The 25638-nt window shown below is 38.3% G+C and overlaps 1 protein-coding gene across 2 annotated transcripts in view; it reads right to left on the bottom strand.

Annotated features, from left to right (window-relative positions):
• Positions 1–331: 331 nt before the first annotated feature.
• OSTF1 (osteoclast stimulating factor 1) overlaps positions 332–25638 on the bottom strand; it is a 49096-nt gene continuing 23789 nt past the window's right edge. Inside the window, exons 1-9 of one of the 2 annotated variants that reach the window (XM_079706022.1) lie at positions 24029–24067; positions 20890–20940; positions 18038–18101; positions 16322–16375; positions 14562–14669; positions 13395–13444; positions 10283–10361; positions 6991–7089; positions 332–910 (exon numbers count right to left, since the gene is read on the bottom strand). In XM_079706022.1, the coding sequence (XP_079562148.1) occupies positions 852–910; positions 6991–7089; positions 10283–10361; positions 13395–13444; positions 14562–14669; positions 16322–16375; positions 18038–18101; positions 20890–20940; positions 24029–24052 (588 nt within the window). In that variant the 5' untranslated portion in view covers positions 24053–24067 and the 3' untranslated portion in view covers positions 332–851. Of the gene's footprint in view, positions 911–6990; positions 7090–10282; positions 10362–13394; positions 13445–14561; positions 14670–16321; positions 16376–18037; positions 18102–20889; positions 20941–24028; positions 24068–25638 lie in introns of those variants that run through there. The other variant, XM_079706021.1, reaches the window with a different exon arrangement.

The following is a 25638-nucleotide window of genomic DNA, read 5'->3' as shown; positions in this document are numbered from 1 at the left end:
TTGAAAGTCGCATAATTATTAAAGTTTATTAGAAATGTATCTCCTCAATGACTGTTGTCTTCACTTTAATCAAAGCAGATATAGAAGGCTGAACAGAAATTTGGCTACTATGCCAACTCGATCCCCCAAGACACTGAGAATCTCCCGACCTCCACGGTTTCCATCCCAGACCCCCTAAAGAAGAGGAGGGGCTTAGGGAGCCCTACTTTGTCATGTACCATCAATAAAATACACTGTATCCAGAAAAAAAAAAGAAAGAAAATTTGGCTACTATGATTCTTCTGTGTTAATAATACAAAATGTTATTTAAAAAATCAAATCAGTCTTTACCTAAATATAAATATAAAAAGCTTTATTTATTTACCAGTAAAGAGTGATACCACAAAACAAAGGAAATAAAGTCTCTTAAAATGTTTATTTTTGTCAGAATAGCTGACGATTTTCTATTAAGTCTTTCGGTTTATTATTATAATAAGCATTCCCCCCCTGAAAAATCCATTCAAAATATCTCAATCCTTGAGGTAAAGAACTTAAAAAAAAAAAAATCCCGATTTTTTTAAAGAAAAAAATTCTTAAAATTCCTTTAAGCTTGATAAATAGAAATAATATCTTCTTGTTCTACTCTGGTGAACAAAAATGTACTTTATACAGCAAAATATCCAGTCACTTATTGGCAAACTGAAGGTGAGAACTATTCATTTACATGTTTTATTCAAACAGTGCAATGCTGCCACGTTCATATAGACTTTTTTTTTTTTTTTTTTACAGTTACCAACACTCTTCTGGCAAAGACAAGGTTTTGAAATGGCAAAAGCAACACAAGTTTTAGATCTCAAAGCTCTGGAAAGGAATTAATCTGAGTCTTCATCATCAAGATAGTCCTCGGCATTGCTTAATGTTCGGACTGCGTCTAAAAGGAATGGGGGAAAAGCAAAACAGAGGAATTACAAATGGCTCAGATTTTGTTTTCACTTTCAAAGCTCCTGACAATTCAAAACACTGTAATCATGAGGGAGGGGATGTGGGAACAGATGTATATGTATGACTGATTCACTTTGTTATAAAGCAGAAACTAATAAAAAAAAAAAAAAAAAAAACACTGTAATCTTCCCTCAGACCTAGGGGTTGTATTTTCTCCAAGGATATTTTTCTACTTTTGCTTTCCAGTCTAACTGATTAGTTTCTGTTGCCACAGAGGCTGACAAATACATTTGTCTGCATGTTACCTAGACATGCAGAAAAGTAAAGCACATGGTGCTGAGGTACCATTAGTCTATCTCAAACAAAATACGACCAGCCACATGCACCATGACCAATGTGGAACACACCAGAAGCCCGTCCACCCTGACAACTGTGCTTCCAACCTCCTCTCCCAATGACAAGTGCACAGGTGGCTTCAGTCAGTCGACAACCTGTGGCCTTACCTGAGGGCAAGGTCACTGGGTAGAAAGATAACTAATGAGAGGGGGGGAAAGGAAAAGAAAGAGAATGAAAACACAAAAGCTTCAGTTTCATTTTAGAAAACATTGATAAAGTATACTCAGAAGCAAAAGAAACTGAAATGAAAAATAAAAGTTTTAAAATAGAAAGAGCTGAACCCCACCAAATGTTAAGTCAACCTTAAACAGAGTTCAAAAGGAAGACATCTGATCTTTAACTGTTCACCTGTCCAGTCAAATTCAAACTGTCCAGTCAAATTCCTATAGCAACAGGTTACACGAGGTATAATTTTAAGGGGAAAACTGAAATGCAAGTATAAGCACATTGTTAGAGCTCAATAAATGTGTGTTATATATAGTACCCAGAACATGATCTCTAAATACTATAAGCCCATGCTCATTGGAGATATGACTGATTCCAAGTCTGGGGAAGAAACTGTAAAAGATAGACCTGAAACCTCTTGTTATGCCATAAAACAAGGATCCTAGCAAAGACAGCATCATTTTAAAAGGGCTCAGGATCCAACCAGAAGAGGCCTCCACTAGCCAAAGATAGGCTACCAGTAAGGAAACTATGCTGGATTAAAACACAGCAAATATTTCAACACACACCAAAGAGAATTCATTGGCCCCCTTCGAAAAATAATAGGGAACCAGCAGGTTATTTTGAAAACTCTTAAAAGGCAAAAATCAAGCCTTTATTCTGCCACTGATATACAAACTATTGCTCGAGTAACCAAACAGTTGATAAGGGGAAATTTTTCTTTATAGAATGTTCCAACTATTAACCAAGAAAGGAGTGACAAAATTAGAATATCACCATTTCGCAACCATTAGTGAAATAATGAATCTAGACAATGATCATCCATGGATGCTAACATTGCAGGACAAGTGACAAACAGATATTATGTGCCTCTGATAGAAGAACACAATTTTCTTTATGAAGTATTCTTCCCTCTATCCCTAAAATAGATAGATAGATAGATAGATAGATAGATGATAGATAGATAGATGATAGATAGAATCCAAATCTAATCAAACCTCTAGATGTAACACCAATTGACAAAAATACAGAGGACAGAGGAGCATGACAACACCATGGGAATGCATGCATGCAATGTCTACACTGGGAAATTCAGGGAAATTTTCCCAGTTTCTTTAACAAATAAACTGCAAGGCTAAACAAAGAGGGAAAGGAAACATTAATTGAAAAACAAAGAAACAAGAGACATAGCTATCAGTTTGGACCCTACTTAAAAAAACATAAATAAATAAGCCAAGAATAAACAAACATGTAAGAGAAAATGGTAAATTTAGACCATCACAAGATGTTTGATGATACTGTAGTTTTTTTTAAGTCTTCATAGGTTTAGAAAAATGATTATTGAAAAAAAAAAGGAAGGGGCAGGGGAGAGGGCAGGGATATAGAAACCGATTTATCTTATATGAGAGAGAAAGAAAGGTAAAAGAACAAGTGGCTTTATGCAGAACAGAGGTGGCCTTCAACGACTTCACACAAGCTTCCAAACTATTAGAAGTCTCCAGGTTGACTGTACTCTTCTCCATTCTCCTTAAGAGGAGTTCTGGAGACCTGGGAGGAAGGTATTTTGTTCTGTTCCATACACACCCACAAACTTCAGGACTGGCCATGAACTTGATAAAAGTAGCCTTTTAAGCTAAAGACAAAAAGACAAATAGTAAAGCTCTTCCCCTTTCTACCTTGTTACTACAATCCTGTGTTTTTCGATATTGGAGATATTCTTTGTCCTTCAATGGTTACTTCGGCACTTTGCTTTAAGCAAGAGAAAGATGACTTGCCACGGTGCAAATTCTGACCAAATAGAAAGTGAGAGCCAGGCAAATAAACTTCTCCTTCCTTCCTTCCATGGACTGCTCTGAGGCAGTTTCTCTGGAAACTTCTCATATGGCCAAGTGCTGATAATGAGCTGTATCGTCATAGCCCGTCTTGGGGCATGACTATCATGGTAATGTATCCCCTAGTAGTGCTTCCCAGCCTCCCCTACCTCACTTCCATTTTTTTCTCAGTCTCACTGCCCTGGATTTACATGTTCCAAAGCACCAGAACTTAGACAAACAAACAAATAAATAAACAAATGGTGGAGGGATAAACAAAATAACATGTATAAATCTCATAGACATGTTATGTGAAAGAAGTTAGACACCAAAGAGCACATACTGTTTGATTCCATTTATATCAAGTTTGAAAACAGGCAAAACTAATCTATGGTGAGAGAAGCAGAGGATTCTGAGGGAGGCTTCTATTGTGTGGGAAGTGTCCTCTATCATCTGGGTTATGGTTAATAAGTTTAGGCACAGTGGGAATCCCCTGGCGGTCCAGTGGTTAGGACTCTGCACTTCCACTGAAGAGGGCCCAGGTTCAATCCCTGGTTGGGGAACTAAGATCCTGCATGCCGTGTGGCACAGCCGGAAAAAAAAAAAAGGTTAATTTCAGTGTGGATTAAATCAGGTTAATGAATTTTTTTAAAAAGTGTAAGCACGGTAAAAAAAAAATCATCAAGATGTACACTTAAGATTTATGTACTTTACTTAATGTAAATTATACCCTAGTTTTTAAAAATTGGAAAAAGAACTTAAAGGTTCAATCCTCAAGTATGGCTTGACCCCACCCTATATCGTAAAGTTACCCTTCATGGTAACTGTAAAATGTAAATTATTTTGTCCATATAAGAAATTCAAGATGTGTTTTTAAAAGTGGACAACGATATCAGAATATACCTTTTCTGGTTTAGAGTTCATGCTGGCAATTTGCTATATGGCCAAATATTCAAACTCTCATTCCAACTAGGACCAAAATACAAATTAAATTTTTTTAAACTGGATAATTGGGCAAATGAAGAAAAAAAAAACAGAAAAAGGTAACATGAAAAAATGAAATACGAAAATTCATTTCTTGGCTCTGTGTGCCAGGCCCCAAGATTCCCTCATTACTGAAATCAGTATAGCACACATTTAGGAAGGTAAACTAAAGAAACTTGGAGTAAACAGAGAAACAGAACACCAACGTCCCTGCCCTTTTCTACAAAGACTACAGAAAAATGAGGAGAAAAAGAGAAAAGTTTGCCACCTGTCTCTTCCAGCTCCAGTTGTTCATGTGGAGGCTTCTGGATGTAGCTCTCTGGGGTCTGAGCAGGTGTGATATTTTCACTGTCTATCACCATCAAACTCAGAGTGTGCATGAGACTCTGATAACCTTTAGCTCATAAGAAATCTTACTCCTCAGTCAGGATGTTTTGGAGGTACCCATATAGCAGCAGGAAGTCAGTGGCAGAGAAAGGAAATTAGGTCATAGTCCTTCTTCCTGACCCAACCAAGGCAGCAGGGTGTGAGAGGTCCACCTCAAGTAAAAGTGTTTCTCCCACATGGCTGCAAATATGGCTTCTCAGTCAAAATGTAGCTAGGGAGCACCACTCAGCTGGTAAACACTTTCTCACTCATTTGGTAGAACCTATACACATCTGTGCATGAGTAATCACTTTAAAGAAAGACTTGCACTGCCAGCAAACATTCATGGCTTAAATAATTAAGAAACCCCTAACTGCTTAATAGTTTACACTATACCTGAACTGAGGTTAAATAAGAATCTGGAACAAACACTTATCTGAAATAAGGGACAAACGGAACAATGGATTTGTGAGGAGAACTATGATGGGAATTTGATGATAGGTAAGGAAGATGATTCTGGGAAGTTCCCTTGGGAAGCCATGAAGAGAGGGGGGCTGTTTGCTTTTTTTAATTGACTAAAGCAGGAAACCAGGGGACTGATGTACTTTGCTGCTTCTGCTAGAAATGGAATATGGGACAGCATAATATTGACTCTTCTCATAAATCAAGGGATACCTGAGGGAGAAATAAGTTTTCCAAGGGTTCAAACATTAATGGGAATTTGATTCAAATGATAGAAACAGAAATGAGTATCTCATTACCCAAGTTTGAGAACTCTGAAAATGATAATACCCTAAGGATAAAATGAAAACACATGAACTTAGCCTCTATAATGGAAATTTCTAAAAAGTTGTCTTGGTGATTCTCCACCAACATGAATCAGTCTAAACTTCAGACTCTAAAGCAATACCAAAAAAGCCCAGAATGTTGAGTAGCAATACAAAGACTTGCAAAAGGTGAATCCTCCATTATACTAGTTCCTTTCTAGAAAACGGCAGTAAAAATATATCCATTACAGGCTTATACTTCAAAGTGGAATTAAAGTGCCAAACATGAGATAATTAAGTAGAATAAGGCTTGAGAAGTGAGAAAAAAGAGATCAAATATTCCCTCCAACCAAGCATCTTCCACCTTTCTTTTTTTCTACCTCTCTGGGTTTCTCATGGGCCAGAAGGCTGATGATAAATGAAAGAGGGACAGAGGAGAGGTGGATGGGAAGAAGAGTTCACACCCTGCCACTCCCAGTACTCCTTTCTGGAATCACCATATTAGAATGAATCTAGGGGAGCACATTCAGCAGGCTATATACTGAGAAGTCAAATCAACAGCCAATCTCTGAATAGTAATCATGAACAGTGCAAATGTGTTTAACACCTCTTCTTTCCTTTAACACCTTTTCAAAACCACTACACAAACTCTTCATTTTTATAGAATTGCATGTGAACTTTTCAAACCTCTTCTCCCACATCAATAGATATTATCTTTAAGAATATACACTCTATCTTCAGACTTCCCTGGTGGCGCAGTGGTTAAGAATCCACCTGCCAATGCAGGGGACACAGGTTCGATCCCCGGTCTGGGAAGATCCCACATGCCGCGGAGCAACTAAGCCCGTGCGCCACAACCACTGAGCCTGTGCTCTACAGCCCGCAAGCCACCAACTACTGAGCCTGCGTGCCACAACTACTGAAGCCCACGCGTCTAGAGCCTGTGCTCCACAACAAGAGAAGCCACGGCAATGAGAAGCCCGTGCACCACAACGAAGAGCAGCCCCCACTCCCCGCAACTAGAGAAAGCTTGTGCGCAGCAACAAAGACCTAACACAGCCAAAAATTAATTAATTAAAAAAAAAAGAATATACACTCTTATCTTTAAAAAACCACGCATAGAACTGTGAAGAGATACCGATACATTCACAAAGTCTAGAATAATTTTGATTACAAATAATTTTGATACCCTCATTTAAAATAGAAACAAAATATAATCATAAAGCTCTTGAATGCATAATTTAAAAAATATTTAGCGATAACCACTCATAAAAACAAACCTGAAATGAGAATATGGAAACAATGGTTCTCAGATAAGGACTGTAATGGAAAGTAAAGTAATTAGAACTTGATGGCAAGGAATAAAAGAAACATACTAATCACAGCAAAAAATCGATGTCTCTTCAAATTTGTTTGCATAAAGGTATTCTTCCATGTTGAAGTTCTGATTCAGACCAAGGATATAAAATCTAACTTTAGAATCACCTGAAGAATTTACCAAGAAAAAATTTTCCCTAATATTAAATCGATTACTCTTAGTCATGATGGCATCAGGAGGAAGAAGGATTAAAATCAAGTACCTGTTCCCTGTTTCTTTTTCAGGAGAGATGCACAGGCAGCATTAGTAGCCATGTCCAGGGCCAGCTTCTTCTCATTGTTTCTTAAGTCTGTTCTAGCACCTTCCCCAACACAAGAAAGTAAATTAGGTGTTTTGAAGACTCTATAGTAGCAGCCAATACTTTTTTTTTTTTTAGTTTCCTTTTTCTCTTTTTCTTTTCTTTCTTCCAGTTATATTGAGATATAATTGACACACAACACTGTATAAGTTTAAGGTGTACGGCATAATGATTTGACTTACGAACATCACGAAATGATTATCACAGTAAGTTTAGTAAACATCCATCATCCCATATAGATACAAAATTAAAAGAATATAAAAATTTTTCTTCCTTGTAATGAGAACTCTTAGGATTTACTCTCTTAACAACTTTCTTATATAACAAACAGCAGTGTTAATTATATAGCAGCCAATCCTCTTTCCGTCAAAACTGATCACTTTTGGCAGAACTAACTAGACAACCATTCTGGCCCCGAACTAGGCTCTTTCCAAACAGTAAAACTTTCTCAAAACAGTAATAGCATATTTGGCAGCTTTAATCAGGGAGCTTATTGCTGCACCTGTAATAATTATACACAATTAAAATATAGCCTTCCTTTCGAGTCCCTATAGAATTGCACGTGAACTTTTCAGTGAGGAGTTTACTGTCCCTGTGGACGGTAAATCAGTTAGACTCAACGTGCCTTGGCATGAGTTTTTGGAGATTAAATTCAATACACCCTTTGCCTCTTCTTTTCAAGAAGGTCTTTAGAAAAGACCATGTAAGTTGAGCTTCAGGAGATTAATATTTATCTTCAGTATACTCTCATGCTTATTAGCAGAATTAGTAACACTAAAATCTAGAGGCAATCCATTGTTCCCACAGCCCATCTTCTACTCCCTTTTTTCCATGTCTTTATTATGTGATAAATTACATCAGAATTCATAAATCTTTCTCATTGTCAAAGATTCAAAAATACAGATGTATGCTGAACAAAAGCTTATGTCTCATTTCAGCCTTCAACTAACCCCTTCCTTCCCCATCTTCTACCTTCCCCAGAGGTGACCATTCCCAACAAGTGGGCATCAGTTCCCATCTCCCTTATGTGCAAGAATGCATTCACAGACATATGTGGACATATACACAAAATCATACTCCATGTATTAGTCTGTAATTTGATTTTTTTTTTGCCAATGATATTTTCCTGTTTTTTTAGTTGATGTACAATATTTATAAGTTTCAGGTATATAACATAGGGATTCACAATTTTTAAAGGTTATATTTCATTTATAATTGTCACAAAATATTGGCTATATTCCCTGTGTTGCACTATGTATCCTTGTAGCTTATTTATTTTATACACAGTAGTTTGTACCTCTTAATCCCCTACCCCTATCTTACCCCTTTCCCTCCCTCTCCTCCCTGGTAACCACTAGTTTTGATTTTTTTAACTTAATAATATATCATCGTATTCATTCCTTAGTAGTACACATACTTATAACCCAATCTATGTAAATATTTATAATTATTCCATTTTGTGGGTACTCCAAAATTTATTTAACCACTCCTCTATTGAGGGGTGTTTAGGCTGTTCCTAATTTTCATTATCACAAACAATGCTGCCATGAACTTCCTTGAACAACATCTTTTATATGCATTTCTGAAGGACAGTTTCCTAGAAGTGGTGCTGAAATGTAAGGATATGTATGTTTTCATTCTGCTAGCTACTGTTAGACTGCCTGCCAAGAAGGCTTACCAATTGACACTTTCTGCCACAGTGTTTGAGAGTGCCATTTTCTCTACAACCACATCCTCTTCAGTAAACAAAATATAAATCTCCTAAAACTCAAAGGCACAAAAATACTGTCAAGAAAAGAATAGTATGTTTAATTAGGAATACAGTGACTGTGTGTGAAAATCTCTCATGAACAGATTGAGATATCCACAGCTGGGGTTATAGGGAAAACCTCATTCTCTCGCTGTACTACAGGTCAAAAATCCTGCAGGTTCATAGTTCTGTGACTAAGCATACCTTACTTTACACTTGAGAACTCACATACATGATTTCTGTCAGGACGGGAAATGTTCAGAGACAGGATGCTAGAGAAGAAACTCAACCATTTCCTGTGTCCCTCTCAAACAGCGCTGCCCAGCAGAAAATTATGTGAGCCATAGATGTAACTGAAATTTTTCTAGTGGCTACGTTTTCAAAATGTGAAATTCATTTTAATAATATATTTCATTTAACCCAGTATATCCGAAGTGTTATCACTTCATCATGTAACCAATATGAAAATTATTGTGATACTTCACTCTTTTTGTTTCTACTAAGTCTTCAAAATCTGGTATTCATTTTACACTTACAGCACATCTCAATTCAGACTAGCCTCATTTCAAGGGCTCAGGAGCACGTGTGGTTAGTGGCTGCCATAGCAGACAGTGCAGATGTTGGCGTACCTTTGGGGGGCACTACAGTGGTCCTCAAGGTGTCTGATCTTTTGCACCTGGAGTTTACATCATCAACATCCTTTAAATCAAAAACATTTCCTCTCATATAACCCACAACATTGTTCCAAGGATCCTTGATGATACTGCATCCATGTGACACGTAGGCTGGGGATTCAAGCATCCTATATTACAGCCTTCTGGACCAGGGTGCAGGATGGGGTGATATCCCTGCCCTTCTATAAAGGTTAACTAATATTTGTGGGACAAATAGATGAATGGATGGTGAGTCCATAATTTCACTGTTGCTTCTGACTTGTGTAAAAACAGGGAATCAACGTATCTTCTTATTTTCTGTACATCTAGCATCTGCTCAGCTCAAAGCAGGACATCGCAGCCACAGCATTCTTTGTTATCTATCAAGCTTTCCTGTGAGAACAGGGGCCTCAGCAACTTTACCCATACAGCTTTCTTAGAGAGGTCTCCTCTGTATGTGTGCGTGCACATGTGTGTGCATGCACACATGTACACACACACACCCCTTCCTTCTGAGGCCCTTTAATCCTGCAGAAATGTACAATAAATTCTTACTAAGGGTAATATATGTGATTTTAAAGCTTACCAAGCTTTTGAGTTAAAATTAAAAACTCACACAAATCACCTCAATTTTATCTTATCATAACAACTCTGTGATGCAGACAGAGTAGAGATCAAAATTCCAGTTTTAAAATAAGAAGCCTATTATTTTCCCTACTATTTCAAGTGGTATAAGTGGATGTAGCCTATTTTTCAGGGTAAGCAAAGACCAGATAAACTAAGCACACTTTACCTTTTGCCAGAAGCAACTGGACAATATCTGCATAACCCTTCCAGGCAGCAGCATGCAAGGCTGTGTCTCCCAACTTGTTCTATGGTGATATAACAAGAGAAAGCAGCATTTTAAAAAGAGAGTGTGGATTGAAACCGCGCATGAATTTAGGTTTACTCTAACCTAAGTAAATCTAAAATGAGAACGAAGTTATAAAATCATATAAAATTCCAAAGAGGGAAAGGAGACTCAAAAGATGAGAGGTGAGTCATTTGGGGAAAGGGAATGGGATAGAAGAGGAGAAACTGACTCGGCAGATCACAAGTGGAAGTGCAGATGCTTGCAGAGGGAGACACCAGGAGGAAACAAGCAGATTTGTCTCCGCAGAAACCAGCATGAATTAGGAACTGGAGATGCCTGGAGACACGGGAGCAGGAATGAGGCATGGGAGTGAAACCAAGAGTACTGGGTGAAAGTGTTTCTCAGGAGTAATTAGAACCCCAGAACCCCAGATCACCTTCCTTTCTCCCTGCTGCCAGATGACCCAGTACAGATGGTAGAATTACCCTGTTGAGAAATTAACCAGATAGCTTCCAAGCTCATGGAACTTGCACGCACAAGAGAAGGTGGCAATTAGGCTAGGAACTAAAAGCAGGGGGTTAGCTGAAAAACCTACAAACTGAGCAGTAAGACCCCTCTCCCAGCTGCCTTTACCTACCCCAGTGCCCCAGTGTGTACAGTCTAGCATCTACGCCCAGGGAGGAGGCTGGAGAATACTTCTCTGGGAGAGCTGAACAGTCCCAATGCGGGGGAGGAAGGGAATATTTTAACTGGCATCTGGGTATAAGCCAGCAGAACATCCAGGACCTCACCACTTCACCCTATGGAGAAAACCACCAGTCAATAAGCCCACAAGCACACAGAGCTTTCAGTCACACTCAAACATGAATGGACAGACAAAGGTACTATATATTTGAGTACGGCCTCCAATATCTGAAGAAAGATCAAAACAAAGCTAATGGATCTCAGAGGAAAAAGACACAGTGTAGTGAATAGCAGAACATGTTTTAAAATATGTATATAATTAATATATCAGAGATATAATATGACATTATGTTAGGAAATGAGAAAAAGATGCTATGTAAAAGTAAAAATAAGAGTAAAAGGAGGAGCTTGTGGTAGAAAGAACTCTAAGACAGCCTTCAAGCTCCCTACCCCCTGGAATACACCTCCCTGTATAATTTCCTCCCCTTGAGAGTGGGTGAGACCAGTGAATATAACAGGATATCATGCCCATATTTTCTAATCAGTTGATGTTAAGTTCATCAAAAGACATTACCCTGGGTGGACCTGACCTAGTCAGGTGGGCCCTTATAAGGAAAGGCATAGCACCAGCAACACAATCTCCTGCTGGCCTTGAGGAAGAAAGCAAACAGCCATGTTGTGAACTGTCCATCAGGAGGGGTGGTCTCTAAAAGTTGAGGACCTCAGTACCATAGGTGCAAGAAACACAATTCTCCCAGCAACATGAATGAATTTGGAATAGGACTCGAGCTCCAGATGAGAACCCCACTCCAGCCAATACCTTGATTCCAACCTGTGAGACCCTGAACAGAAAATCCAGCTATGCCACCCAGAATTCTCACCTACAGAAAGCATAAGGTCAATGGGTATACTTTTAAGCTGCTAAATATGTGGCAATTTGTTACACAGCAACAGAGATCTAATACAGTGCTCTGGGGAATTAAAAAGGTGACCAAAATAAAACATAAAGATGAGAAAACCTCTGAGGAAAACTAAGAGAATTAGAGGCTTAATCTGAGAGGTCCAACATAGCTGCTAATAGGCATTCCAGAACCAAAGAAGAAAGGAAACAGTCAGATAAAAATATATAAGAAAGAATACAAGATATTTTTCCAGGCTGAAAGAGTTCACTACCATTTTCAGGAAAAGATCCATTCTAAAAGCACATCATTGTGAAAGTTTGGAATACCACGGATAGAGTAAAATTCTAATGAGAAAACGGAGGGAATTTCCTGGCCGCCCAGTGGTTAGGACTCTGCACTTTCACTGCTGAGGGCCCAGGGCCCTGGTCAGGGAACTAAGATCCTATAAGCCTCGCAGCATGGCCAAATAAAAAAGGGAAAAAGCAGTTAACACACAAAGAATGGGGCTCAAAAAGGCATCAAACCTCTCAAAAGCAACCCTAGAAACTAGAATACCATGGAGCCATGCCTGCAAAGTTCTGAGGGAAGTCATTTTCCACCCAGAATTCTATCAGCCAAATAATCAAGCCCAAGCTCCCCTTTCTCAGGAATTTACTTGAAGGTATTCTTCAACAAATGGGAGACAGAGGATCCAGAAAAGTGAGGACACAACACAGGAGAGAGGTGAAGCGTTCCCCAGGAAGACAGCAAAGGGCAGTAGAGACCAAGTTGCTCCTATTAGAGAATGAAGATGGAAGCCTTCAGTATGATTCCAGGAAGAAAAAGAAGAAAGCAATTATCTTATACAATTTAGGAAAGTATATCAAGAGAGTATAAAACAATGTAGAGGTCTTTGTGAAATACAAAAAAAAAAAAGCACTAAATAAAAGTCAATAAATACAGAAACAAAAAAGTTATACAAGCAGTGAATGATATTTAAATAGCTATAATACCATAAGCACTATATAGTAATATAACCAAAAACTATGCTATGTATGATACATTAGGAGGACCGAAGGAGGAAAGATTGGGCACTGGGTGCTGGAAGATGACAGCCGGGCAGTAGACAAGCGTAAACCTTCATTTACCAGATAGGATACCAAAACACTTTATGAAGATGATGAATTATGAGACAGCTCCACAAGCATATTCCTTAGTAACATGAAGGTAAGAGGAAAGCACTAAAAGCTGAAAGTGATATATGAGGAGGAGTATGGCAGGAATTTGGGGCTTTATGCAATTTGGACTTTAATGTAATAATAATTTTTTAACTATGTGCTTGTTGTATTTTGATTAAAAGTTTTATGAAAAATAATAGATGAGAAAAGGTGAGTTCCAAGACACCAAGATAGGATTTTACATACATATAAGCTGTACCAGGAGAGCAAGGTGGGTGGGTTAAATGACTTCTGTATAAGCAATCTCACCTGTTGGTTCAGTTCAATGTTTGGTTGAGTAAATAGCATTTCCACTATATCTGAAATTCAAATAGAAAAGATCTTTTTAAAGAATGAGACTAAAAGTCTGAAAAGACTCTGCATAATAATTTTAAAAGAAAGGATTCTTTTTAGAAGAATCATCAAGAAAATCGTTATAACAAAGTTTTCAACATTTATGTAAATAGAAGACCTAAGACTGTAAAAGGTAGAATTACATAGGGAAATTTTTTTTCAAATATTTTGGCTTTTGTATTTTCACATGACATCTATGATAGGAATATTTTTACATTTGCTGGGGCACTTAATATTCATACCACTAATTTGTGTTTAAATTTTCCTTTGGCCATGCTATTTAATTTGTTGGATTCTTTGTTTCTCATTACTGTTGGGATCATTTTCTGTGTGTTGTAGAGAGAGGGAGAAAGAGAGTGGGTGTGGTAGGTTCTCGGCCAGGCTGAAATACATCTAGAAATTCCATTTGTCATTATTATTGATTATAACAGAGGAAGTTATCAACTGAATCACTAACTCAAGCAAATGCTGTCTCTTTCCTAAATCTTAAACTTAGAATGTAAATCATAAAAGCTCCCTGGGAGGGCTTCCCTGGTGGCGCAGTGGTTGAGAGTCTGCCTGCTGATGCAGAGGACACGGGTTCGTGCCCCGGTCCGGGAAAATCCCACATACCGCGGACCGGCTGGGCCCGTGAGCCATGGACGCTGAGCCTGCGCGTCCGGAGCCTGTGCTCCGCAATGGGAGAGGCCACAACAGTGAGAGGGCCGCGTACCGCAAAAAAAAGAAAAAAAAAAGCTTCCTGGGAAAAACTAAGTCAGAAGAATCAATTCTGGTCCTTTCTTCCGTGAGATTAGACAGTGGGGTTTGTTTTTATATTACTGTTGTTTCCCTGTAACCTTTGCTAGTCTGAGAGAGGAAAGGAAGCTTCCACTCTTTCAAGTGAAAAGGTCCGTGTAGTGAGGCTGACCAATCACAATCTACCTACTGTTTTACAGAGCTTCCAGGGACTGGGCTTTTGGCTGACGTTCTGAAAAATTTAAAAAGAATAACCAATTTTTTTTTCATTTGTGTAACTCTGGCTCCCCTAGATGAAGCACATTTTCAGTAGCACAGATATTTATGATAACAAACAAAATGTAATACCTTTGTGACCCCCGTGACAAGCCCAGTACAGGGCGGTGCTTCCAGCTTTGTCCAAGCCATTAACACCTACTCGGTTGTCCAAACACTCTCTCAACCAACTCAAGTTGCCTGAAAACATTTTACATTTATAAAAACACATGAAAAAGGTTTTTAGTTTTTTTCATTTTGCTTTTCAATCAATTTCATCCTGCATAAATTCGCATTTGCAAAGGATTAATCAGCAAGTCTGAAATTAAAACCTGCCCCATAACGCATTCTCTATGGTACATTTTGACTTCCAGTTTATTAATGGAAAGCATTAACATCAATTTGTAATGGTAGGTTAATGGGAAGAGTTGCCTAAATGGGTCCATTTAAGGTATTTTTACTTTGTAAAAACAACTTTTTTTTCCTTTGTGAAATCCTGGAACTTTGGGAAAAAATGTCAAACCTAAGAACAAGCAGACACTACTCACATTCATATTTAAAATACATTTTCAGTTCCTACAAGAAAAGAAAAACTAAATAACCTACTCAAAGCTGCTGTTCTTATATGTTAAAGTATAACTATTCATTTAAAATCCTCTGGCTAATGCCCTAAATATCTAGTTTACAAAGAATTTTTTAAATGTCAATTTAGTAGTTCTACTTATGCACAATCCTAAACCAATAATTTCCTTTTGCACATTCAGATTTCAGAAATATCTACAATTAAATGAAAGAGAGCTTACTGTGGCCTTACAAAAAATTCCCCATGATCTACAGCAGGGTTTCTCAACAGCGGCCCTACTGACATCTGGCGCTGGAGGATTCTTTGTTATGGGGGCTGCACTGCACGATGTTTAGCAACATCCCCAGCCTCTACACAAAAGGTGCCAGCATCCCCCCAGTTATGACAGTCAAAATGCCTCCAGAGGGCTTCCCGGGTGGCTCAGTGGTTGAGAGTCTGCCTGCCGATGCAGGGGACGTGGGTTCGTGCCCTGGTCCAGGAGGATCCCACATGCCGCGGAGCGGCTGGGCCCGTGAGCCATGGCCGCTGAGCCTGCGCGTCCGGAGCCTGTGCTCCGCAATGGGAGAGGCCACAACAGTGAGAGGCCTGCGTACCGCCAAAAAAAAAAAAAAAAAAAAAAAAATGCCTCCAGATACTGCCAAATGTCCCAGGGTTTGCAGAGAGGAATTACCCTCTGTGGAGAACCACTGATCTACGGGACAAAGCCCCAAGTATAAGCCCCATCCCTGGTGTTCCCTTCCTCCCCAACTCCATCCTCACCATTCATACTTGCAGTATACCAACACTCTCCCAGATGCTGGACCCCTGAGAAGCCCCCACCCTCTGCCCTCCTGTTACTCATTCTGGACTCTATAGCCTGTTTAACTGAAACACACTTCAACCGCTATACTTATCACACCATCTTGTAATGATCTGCTACACACATCTCTCCCCCGCCAGACTTCGAGCTCTGCGAGTCACAGAGCATGACTTTTCACTTGCAACTAACCACAGGGCAGGTAAGACTCAAAAGTTATTTGTTGACTGACATTTTAAAAATTAAAATCACACATTTCTGTAGAGTGAAAGAAGGCCAGAACAGAGACTGCCTCTGGGGGAGACAAGGATTTAACTGGGAAAAGAACTTTCTGGGATGATAGAAATGTTCTGGATCTTGATCTGGGTGTTGGTTACACAGGTAAATGCATTTGTTAAAAGTCATCAAACTACATAATTAATATGTCTGTGTTTTACTGTACTGTTTATCTCAATCAAAAAGAATCAGACCTACCTCTTTTTGCAGCTTCATGCAATGGATTGTCAATGGATTCTGCCTGCTCAGCCACTAGATCGAAAAAAAAGGTGCATATCAATGTTGAGAGGGCCACCCAAAGGATTCCCTGAAGCCAATTCAGTGTCCCAGCTTCAGAACTGCCAGGACCTTCCACCATACAGCTTCCCTTACTTAATGTGAGTTTTAAAAAATGGCAGAAAATCAAAAGTGATGTTTTGTGCTTTGAAAGAAGCTGAATTATGTGTCAAAAGAAACCAAGCTAAGACAATAACACAGCAATTAACTGGGAGTATAAACAGAAACAAATATAGCAATTAACTGCAAGTATAAATAGAAAAAAACAGATCCAAGGTCTGCCTACCAGTTTGCTCAAATATTTCACCAACAAATTTAGTCAAGAAACTGCAAAAGAAAGCATTTTAGGTTCATTTTTACATTCTATAAAAACACCCTGCTTTGAAGATGGCTGAAAATAATTGTTTCCCTTGTGTGTGTGGATATGAAGGGTGAGGTAAAGGAGAAATCTTTTGCTTTCTATATTCAGAACGGGCAATCAGCCTACCTACCTGCCCCTAAGGAAGGTGTATTCACTGCTGTCCTAGAATCAGTAGGAGTGACCACATGAAGACTGTTGTTCAAATGAGACTCCACACCCACCCCTCCCACCACAAAGGGCTGTAACTAGATACTCCCTTGGCTACCAGGGATCTAGCAACTGAGAAACATTTCGCACCCTCAGTCTATGACCAGCTGGACAAGTTGTTTATTTGGGATTTCAAAGGTTAGAGGAGTGTAGAAATGCTTAAAGTCTTTTAAAATCCAGAATGATATGGCCCTTAGGCCAGGTAAGTGGGGCCCATGTGTTGAGCCCCAGGTCTCACTCATTTCCCTCCCCACCCCCTTCCTCTCCTCTCCTCCACCTCCTCCCCTCCCCTCCCCTAGGAGCTTTGAACTGCCTTCCTTGAAATTTCTAAGTCCCCTTCCAGTGTTTGGAACTGGTTCCTGATGTCAGACTTATTGGTCTAAGGATGTATCTAATGCTAAAGTCCGAAGGAGCCTTAGAAGTGATTTAAATCAAAACCTCTCATTATACAGATGGAGAAACGGTCCCAGGGGTGGCAGTTAAGTGCCCTAACTAAGGTCCCTTGTTGTTAGAAGTGGAAGAAGGATTAAAACCCAGGACCCTTGTTTATCAATCCTGTGCGCTTTTTACTTTACTCTGATGATTTCTACGAAAGTCTGCTTTGTCCCCCTTCCAACTAGAAGTGGCTTCAAGGCAGGGCCCACGTCTCACTGCTCAAGCTCCTCAAACTGCCCTAATATTCATTTAATGAACATCACTGCCCCAAACATTAATTAACATAACAAGACAAGGTTACTTCATCACAAAAGAAAGGGCTAGTCTAAAAAAAAACAAAAAAGAAAGAAAAGAAAAAGAAAGATGTTCTAAGCGTTACCATAAGCATTTCCCTGGAAACCCTAGGTTCTTTCAAGAATGTTACAATGCATTTTCTTAAGCCAAGGAGTCAAGTTCAAGTACATCCAGCATCCCTGACCACTCTATTAAGAGGAGGCTCAGAGTAGAAAATGCCCTAGGCTGGCAAGGACTCCATTGATTTCTCAGCCACAGCAGGAAGCAGAAAGGCCTCAGGAACCAGATAACTGAAAATACACAAAGTACAGCCCAAGTAAAGCCACCGCTGCCATACTTACCATAGTTGCTTGGGATTAGTCCCGTCCGGCCTTTGGAGGTGCCTTTCCACCAATTGGTATCACTCTGGTGAAAGAAGAGTTAAATTAAGTGGCACCAAATCCAGTTTACATTCAGTCATTTTTAAAACCATATGGCTCATATTGGCCTCATTTTGGCCTTTTCAAAGGGTAGAGCAGTTGACACTTTTTGTTTTATTTTAGATAAAATACAACATACTTCCAATTCAAATGCAGAGTTACTGCTTTACCAAATGTCCATCAGCCCTGGTCACATTGATCAAGCTTCCTCACTCCCTAGTTATGGATGTCCATTCCCCTTATCATTAAATTACAAATATACACACATCTGCCTGCAACAAATCAAAGACACTTCATCATAGAGACTCCACATTCAAACAAATCAAACAGAGATAATATGAAAGAGAAGGGAAAAAATTATGTTTAGTTTAGGCTATCTGTAGGATTTTTTGGTTCAGAGTCTAATTTCTCTTAGTCTCAAGATATGCATATATTTGGTTTTCTAAAGATCTCTTTATTTCACCTTTGCTTTTTCGGTAACTTTTTTTCATAGAAAAATTCAAACCTATACCAAAGTAGAAGGAACCGTATGAGGAAGCTACACATACCCATTTCCTAACTGCATGAACTATTTACTCACAGCCAATACTGTTTCATGCATATCCTCACCTACAACCTCCCTCCCCTTCAGATTATCCTGAAATAAATTCTAGACATCATATTCTTTTATCTGTAAATATTTTAATATGAATCTCTGAAAGATAAGGACTTTTCCATAATAACAACACCATTATCATGTGTTATTTTGTTTGCTAGCTTAAAATTTTTTTAACAATAATTCCTTAATATCATCAAATATCTACAATACTCAAAATTTCCAGTATGTCTTATAATAAAGTCCATATAGTATGATTGATTGATTTGCCTCTTAAGTCTCTTTTAGTCTATAGTTTCCCCCTTCATTTTTTTTCACTCCTTCACAATAGACTTTTCAAAGACACTAGTTTGCTCCGAAGAGTTTGGAAGAGTCTGGATTTTCCTTGTTTCCCTTGTTTTAAAAAAATGTGTTCCTCTGCTCCCTGTATTGCCTGTAAATCAGTCATTCGTTCTAGAGGCTTAATCAGATTCAGATTCAATTTTTTAGCAAGACTATTGCATGTGTAGCATTGATTCTTCCATCAGGAGACACACAATGTCTCTCTTTTTGTAACATTAGTAACCACTGATGAGCATTATTTGGATCCATTATTTCATAAGGGTTGCAAATGGTGACATTCTTATTCTATCATTCCTTCTTCATTTAAATAACTAGAATATTACTTTAAAGACGAACTTTCCCTCATCAACTCTCAGGTTACCCAGCGATAAAGTTCATGGAGAAAGGCAGAATAAATACTGATTCTTTCCCTTTAGAGTTGTCAGAATAAATACTGATTCTTTTCCATAACAGTCATCAGAATAAAAAGTTGGTTCCCTAGCATTCTCTCAGGTTGACCAATGATGTTTGTTTTTGTTTTTAAGTATCATTAGGAGCTCATGAATTTAAACAGAGTAGATTTGTTTCAGTCCTTGGGATTGTTGCCCTAACTGATTGCTCAAATTGTCCTTTGACCAGTGGCAGCCTCTTCAATTTAGTTCTGTGTCTTTCCAGTGTGACCCTAGTAGTCTTTGGGAGCTTCCTTGCTTTCTAAGAATGAGATGTCTTGGGATTATCTTGTACCTTTCCTGCCCCCAACCTGGTACCAGACATTTCTCAAAGGAACTTTGTTCCTTTTAATGGGAAATAACATATTATTATTAGCTTGGTCTTTTTTTTTTTTTTTTTTTTTTTGGCCTTTTCAAAGGACAGAGCAAGAAATCTTTTTATTTATTTTCTTTTAGATAAAATATAACATACTTCCAATTCAAACGCAGAGCTACTTAACTTCATTGATCTTATATCTATATGTACATCCTTTCTTGCAGGCTGAAACTGCCAGTTTTCTACATCATTGACTTAATGACTCATTTGCTCTAAACTGCAACACACATGCAGCAATCTCAGAATAACCATACCAACACTTCTCCAACATCATGATTAAAAACTGTTTATAATTTGGGGGTAGAAGTTCTTTTTGTTCTTCATATTATTCTACTAGAGATATTCAGTTGAAATGCTGAGTTCTAAAGTCACTTGGAATAGTTCCTCTCTGTGTGTCATGCCAAATACCTGGGGTACAACTAAGTTCATTTGATTCATTCTGCTTTTGGTTTTTAGGGATTGCTTTTTATCATTTAATTTAATTTTATAACTATACAAAAGTTTACATGATTCCAAAGACAGATCCCCAAAACAAGGTGTAATTTTTTAAAAGTCTATATTCCATCTATGTTTCTTCTACCCTTTTTCCCTGTCCTTTCAGAGAAAAAACTACTTTTTAAAAATTTATGACTCCTCCTTTGACTTTTTATTTTAAATTGAGGAAAATAAGTATATGTATATCCTCTCACCCTTTCTTACTTACATAAGTAAAGGCACACTATCCACACTTTTTTCACCTTGCTTTTTTCACTTAAATTACTCCATAATATCATATAGAGATATTCCTCACTCCTTTTTATAGCTGCATAATACTCTGTAGATAGAGCAAAGTTTATTCAACTATTTTCCTATTGATGGACTAAGGGCTACTTCCAATCCTATGTTATTACAAATTATGCTCAGTGAGTAAACTTGGGTATATGTATTTCTATACAGATATACATGTAAATAATGTACAATATTACAGCTATACAAAGTAGTCTTACACATCTTTAGTTCATGCATGGTATGACAAAATATTGGCTGGGCTTACCATGTCAGTAATGTAGATAATATCACCTTCTTCAAAGTACAATTCATCTGGCTAAAAAAAAAAAAAATTAAGTTTTACTCCATGTGATTTTTTCATGCATTAGAATACAATGATGATGATAATTATACAATTCTAAAATCCTTATAGACAGCATAGTTTTTATATACTTAAATCTGCACATAAACCATATAACAAAACATTATTGACAAGCTAACACACGTAGAAATGTGAATTTTCCCATGATAAACTTCAAAGAATATAAGAAATAAGAATTCCCCCCACACACACACACACCTTATTTTCTTCCACAATGAAAGCAAGGCATTTTTATACCAAAATAGAATATTAATAAAACTTTTTCATTATAAAAATTTCAAAAGGTGATATATGTTTTTTCATAAAAGGATAAATGTCTAGAACTAAAACCATGAAAAATAGCTAGAAGTTTGGCTCTCTCTTAAACGATTAGCCTTCAATCCTTAAACACTTTCATATCAACATCACTCTCTACTTATTTTGAGAAAACCATTATCTTAACTCTTCATGTTCAGAGAGAATGAATATCTTATATATGAGAACAGTTAATACATAATTCAACCATTAATATGGCTAAAGAGCTGAAAGATATGAAGCAGTAACTCATTCTAGACCATAAGCAAGCTCTAAGGGGTTAATTAATTACACAGACAATACGTGCTCTTATACCAGCCAAATGTCCTACAAACTCCCTGAATAAAGCCAGGCACTTTAATTAAACATCTTTTTCCCATCAGTAGATAACACTTATCAGCATGCCTGTATGAGTAAATAAAATGTCTAGAGAGTTCCCTGGTGGTCCACTGGTTAGGACTCAGCACTTACAGTGCTGTGGCCCAGGTTCAATCCCTGGTCAGGGAACTAAGATCCTGCAAGCTGCGTGGTGTGGCCAAAATATATATATATGTATATTTATGTCTACTGATGAGCAAGTTTCAGATATTGGGAAATGTTTACATTGTCATGCTGAGTGAAGAATGTAGGGCACAGAATTTTACATAGGATAAGATCATGAGCACATATTAGTTTCATAATGCTGGTTGGAAAAAAAATTTGTTTTAAAGGCTTTGATATTTGATTCCAGTTACTGTTCCACACAAATAAAAATTATGCTAGTGAAACAAATTATTTCATTCTTTCATTTTCCTTTTGTTTATCTCCTCCTCTCTCAGCTGCAGACTACGGCAGTAAATGTGACTCTGCAACAGTTTCAAAGATGATCTCCATTATTTTTATAACTATTTCCCCGTGAATTTAAATGAAGACTATATCAGCTATATCATGCTTTAAGCAACCACAATTCATAAATATTTAGATGCAATATGCATTCAAATATAAAAATGAGCAAATGATGATTAATGAAACTAAAAAATGTGAGTTCCTCTAAAAAGCACTTTCTGAAGCATTTCTTAATTTACACTTCGATCTGCAGAGACTAGACTTACATATAGCATATCTATGCAAAATTAATTGAGCCTAGGTAGATCAATGACATACATTTTAATATTATTGGAAATAGGCATTTGGAAGAAAAAAAGTAAAGCCTTCTAAAACTTTTCTCAATTTTTCTCTAAAATGTCCTGATGATCTATGATCAATAGTACTATCAATATGTGATGGATAAGGAAAGTGATTAGGGAAACAAATTGTTTAATTTAGCACTTCCCTGCCGTTAACTGGCTCACTTCTCAGAGGCCAGAAAGGTGACTCACTGCCACCATAGCATCCCAGTTGGTGGGATGGAGTAGCCATACTTACAACAGAAAGGTTGGCCTTAGCTGGAAATTTGAACAGCATCTGACTATCTCTCCTTTAGATGACAGTAAGGAATGGGTGAGGACAATGAAGCAGGATGTAAGGAAGTAAAGAAAATAGAATATATGTGAAATCTTAGCATTTTTTTGGAGTGACTGAGTTTCTTGGAGTTTTGAAAGAGTTCAATGTCTTGAAGAGAAGCTAACCTTGCCCACTTATGTCTAACAATGAATCCTCCTCCATCAGTGCTTATGTTGAAGTGAAGGAGTCATGTCTAAAATCACAAAAGTCAAGTTTGCCTGAATTTCCACACTTAATAAGATCATTCACCCTTGAAACAAAAGGCATATTTTGAGAAAGTACCAAACACATAACTTAAAAAACAAAGAACACACACAAGTCTCTGTAATTAGTCTTCCTCATAAAAAGGAATAAAGCCTGGAAGAATGGGAAGTCAGTGTTTAATGGGTACAGAGTTTTCTTTGGGGACAGTGAAAACATTTTGGAACTAGACAGAGGTAATAGCTGCACAACATTGTGATTGTACTAAATGCCGCTTCATTGTTCACCTTAAATACAAAAAATGGTTAATGTTGTGTTATGTGAATTTTACCTCAATTTTTAAAATCATATGGTATTTGTAAATAATTCTTTTCTTTTGTGGTTTGGTAAAATGCATGATTTGGAAAATGTCACCAAGTACAGTCATTTCAAAACTTCTTGTGCTGTTTCGGGTTTTAAATTAATGGCTGCTGTTCAATAGCAGTGCCTGCCTCAGCTACCTATTAGATCAGACTTGTTTTTCAACTAAGGGAGCAACAACGGGCAGTCGATTTCAGTCACGTAAAAAAAAGGTCTCGCTAATTTTTCATCCTGAGAAAAGAGAGTAGAAGGTTTGTTTTCTTTTTAATCAATAGCTCCCAGACACACAATGCTACCCCCGCTAAAATATCTTCTTCCAAAGAAGCTAGGGGTGGTTCTTCCTAATGTAGCTGAGGAGGTCATTTACCAAATTCTTCAGACTGCTGGTGGCAATATAAACAACAAGGTAATTTCATGATTTTAAAACCTAGATAGATTTGTACCTCCAATATTCACACTTTCCATTAAGAAACCACTTGCAGGACACAATGTAAATGTTCAGTGAGCATCGACTTTTAAATTCCTGGCATCGTATTCATGGACCATGATGGGAAAAGAGTGACACAATCAAGTAAGCACTTGTCTATTTCTAGTCTGTTCTTTGGTTTTTAACCACATTCTTCTTTTCCTCTCTCCTTGAAGAACCACAAGGTATCAGAACAAGTAAATTGTTGGCCACTGGGATGTTATAGGGATGAGTACGCACTTGGTAATGTATATCCTGTTCCATATATTCTTGGTAACATATAATTCTCAAGGCATTAATTTTGGTTGGTTTATGCAAGTATATATTTTATGAAAAATTTTGGAAAGACCGTGACGTCCTTTTGAAATTTCCCACATTTGTCAACCTGGAGCCCTGAGAATTAATAAAAAGAAAAAGAAAAAAAAATCAAATTCTCCACAGATGTTTTCATTTAGCACTTTATAGTATGATCATGTGCCAGGCACTGGTCTGGACACTTACAATCTCACAGGAACACTGTGAGGCGGGCACTATTCTTATCATCACATTATAGATGAGAAACTTGTCCAAGGCCATACAGCAGGTACATGGAAGACCCTAAACTTGAACCGTGACATTCAGATTCTGCAGTCCCTGTCCTTCATCACCACCTCTGCTTTCTCTCATACAGAAGGGTCATGCATAGCCATTACTGGCTGCTATGGTGTCATGATCAGGATAAAAGGCAATGGCTGTGGAAAATATCTGTTGTTCCTCTCTTCCCCACCCCAACATAATGCAATACAACAAAATCAACAGCAGTGCCTTATACTTGCAAAGCATACTTAATGTCATTTGATCCTACAACAGCCCATTAAGGCAGGGCTGGGTCCATGGGTATAATCTCCATCTCACAGCCAGGCTTAGAGAGGTTGAAGAACTTGCCACAAATCACACAGTTAGTGAGTGGTAGGGCTGGGCTCCAACTTCAGCTTTTGGAATCCCATCCTAGGGCTCCTTCCCCTACATATAGTGCTATAAACCTAGAAAAGTCCAGCAAATGTTACATGATAGAGAGGAGGATCCTGCTGGTTTCCTTGCAGAAATCAATATACCTCCAGCACACAGGAAATGCTGTTCTCTCTCCATCAGTGCAACTTTACACTTGTCTATCCAGTCTTACCAGGCCTCTATATGGCACTTTATTGGATTGGGGGTTGGGTAAGAAATAAGAACCAAACAGGGCTGGGTGGTGTCAGGACTACCTTGCCTTCATGCACGACAGAGGAGAGAAATGCATTGACAGGAAGAACCAGGAGTGACAAGCTTCCCAGTGGATCACCAAGACGAGTTGGGTATTGCTGTCCCTATATCCTGAGAGTAGTATAGTAGCTAAAAACTGGACCCAGGTATTTCTGGGGTGCTGTACATGTCAGCGATGGTCTCACAGAGTCCAGCTCAGCCCTTCCAACTTCTTTGTCTCAATGACTTGTAGGTGAGTTTAGGATATACTGGGGTACACCCATCCCACTAGAGAAGATGGCCACTGGGCCCAGGGGAGAAAGACCAAACTGAGCTTGTCCAAAAGAAATTCTCATTCAGAAAAGAATGTTAAGATGAACCTAGTTCTAGGGTGATATTCAAAATACTGAACAACTGGTACAGCATGGGCACTTAAGCAGTCAGGAAGACCCCTGGGACCTGATCAGCCAGACACCTCCCCTTCAACATCTGTATTGAGGGGAGATGGAGAGGAGCAGAGTGTGGGAGCAACAGGGCATGAGGTAGCCATTACTGACCATCCAGCACACACACACAGGATGAATTAGCAGCACTGCTCTGCAGCCTAGGATCCTTGGGACCATGGATAT

Source organism: Hyperoodon ampullatus, assembly GCF_949752795.1.
Source record: "Hyperoodon ampullatus genome assembly, chromosome: 6".
Classification (NCBI taxonomy): domain Eukaryota; kingdom Metazoa; phylum Chordata; class Mammalia; order Artiodactyla; family Ziphiidae; genus Hyperoodon; species Hyperoodon ampullatus.
Note: the sequence above shows the minus strand (reverse complement) of the source record. Positions and strands in the feature narration are given on the sequence as shown.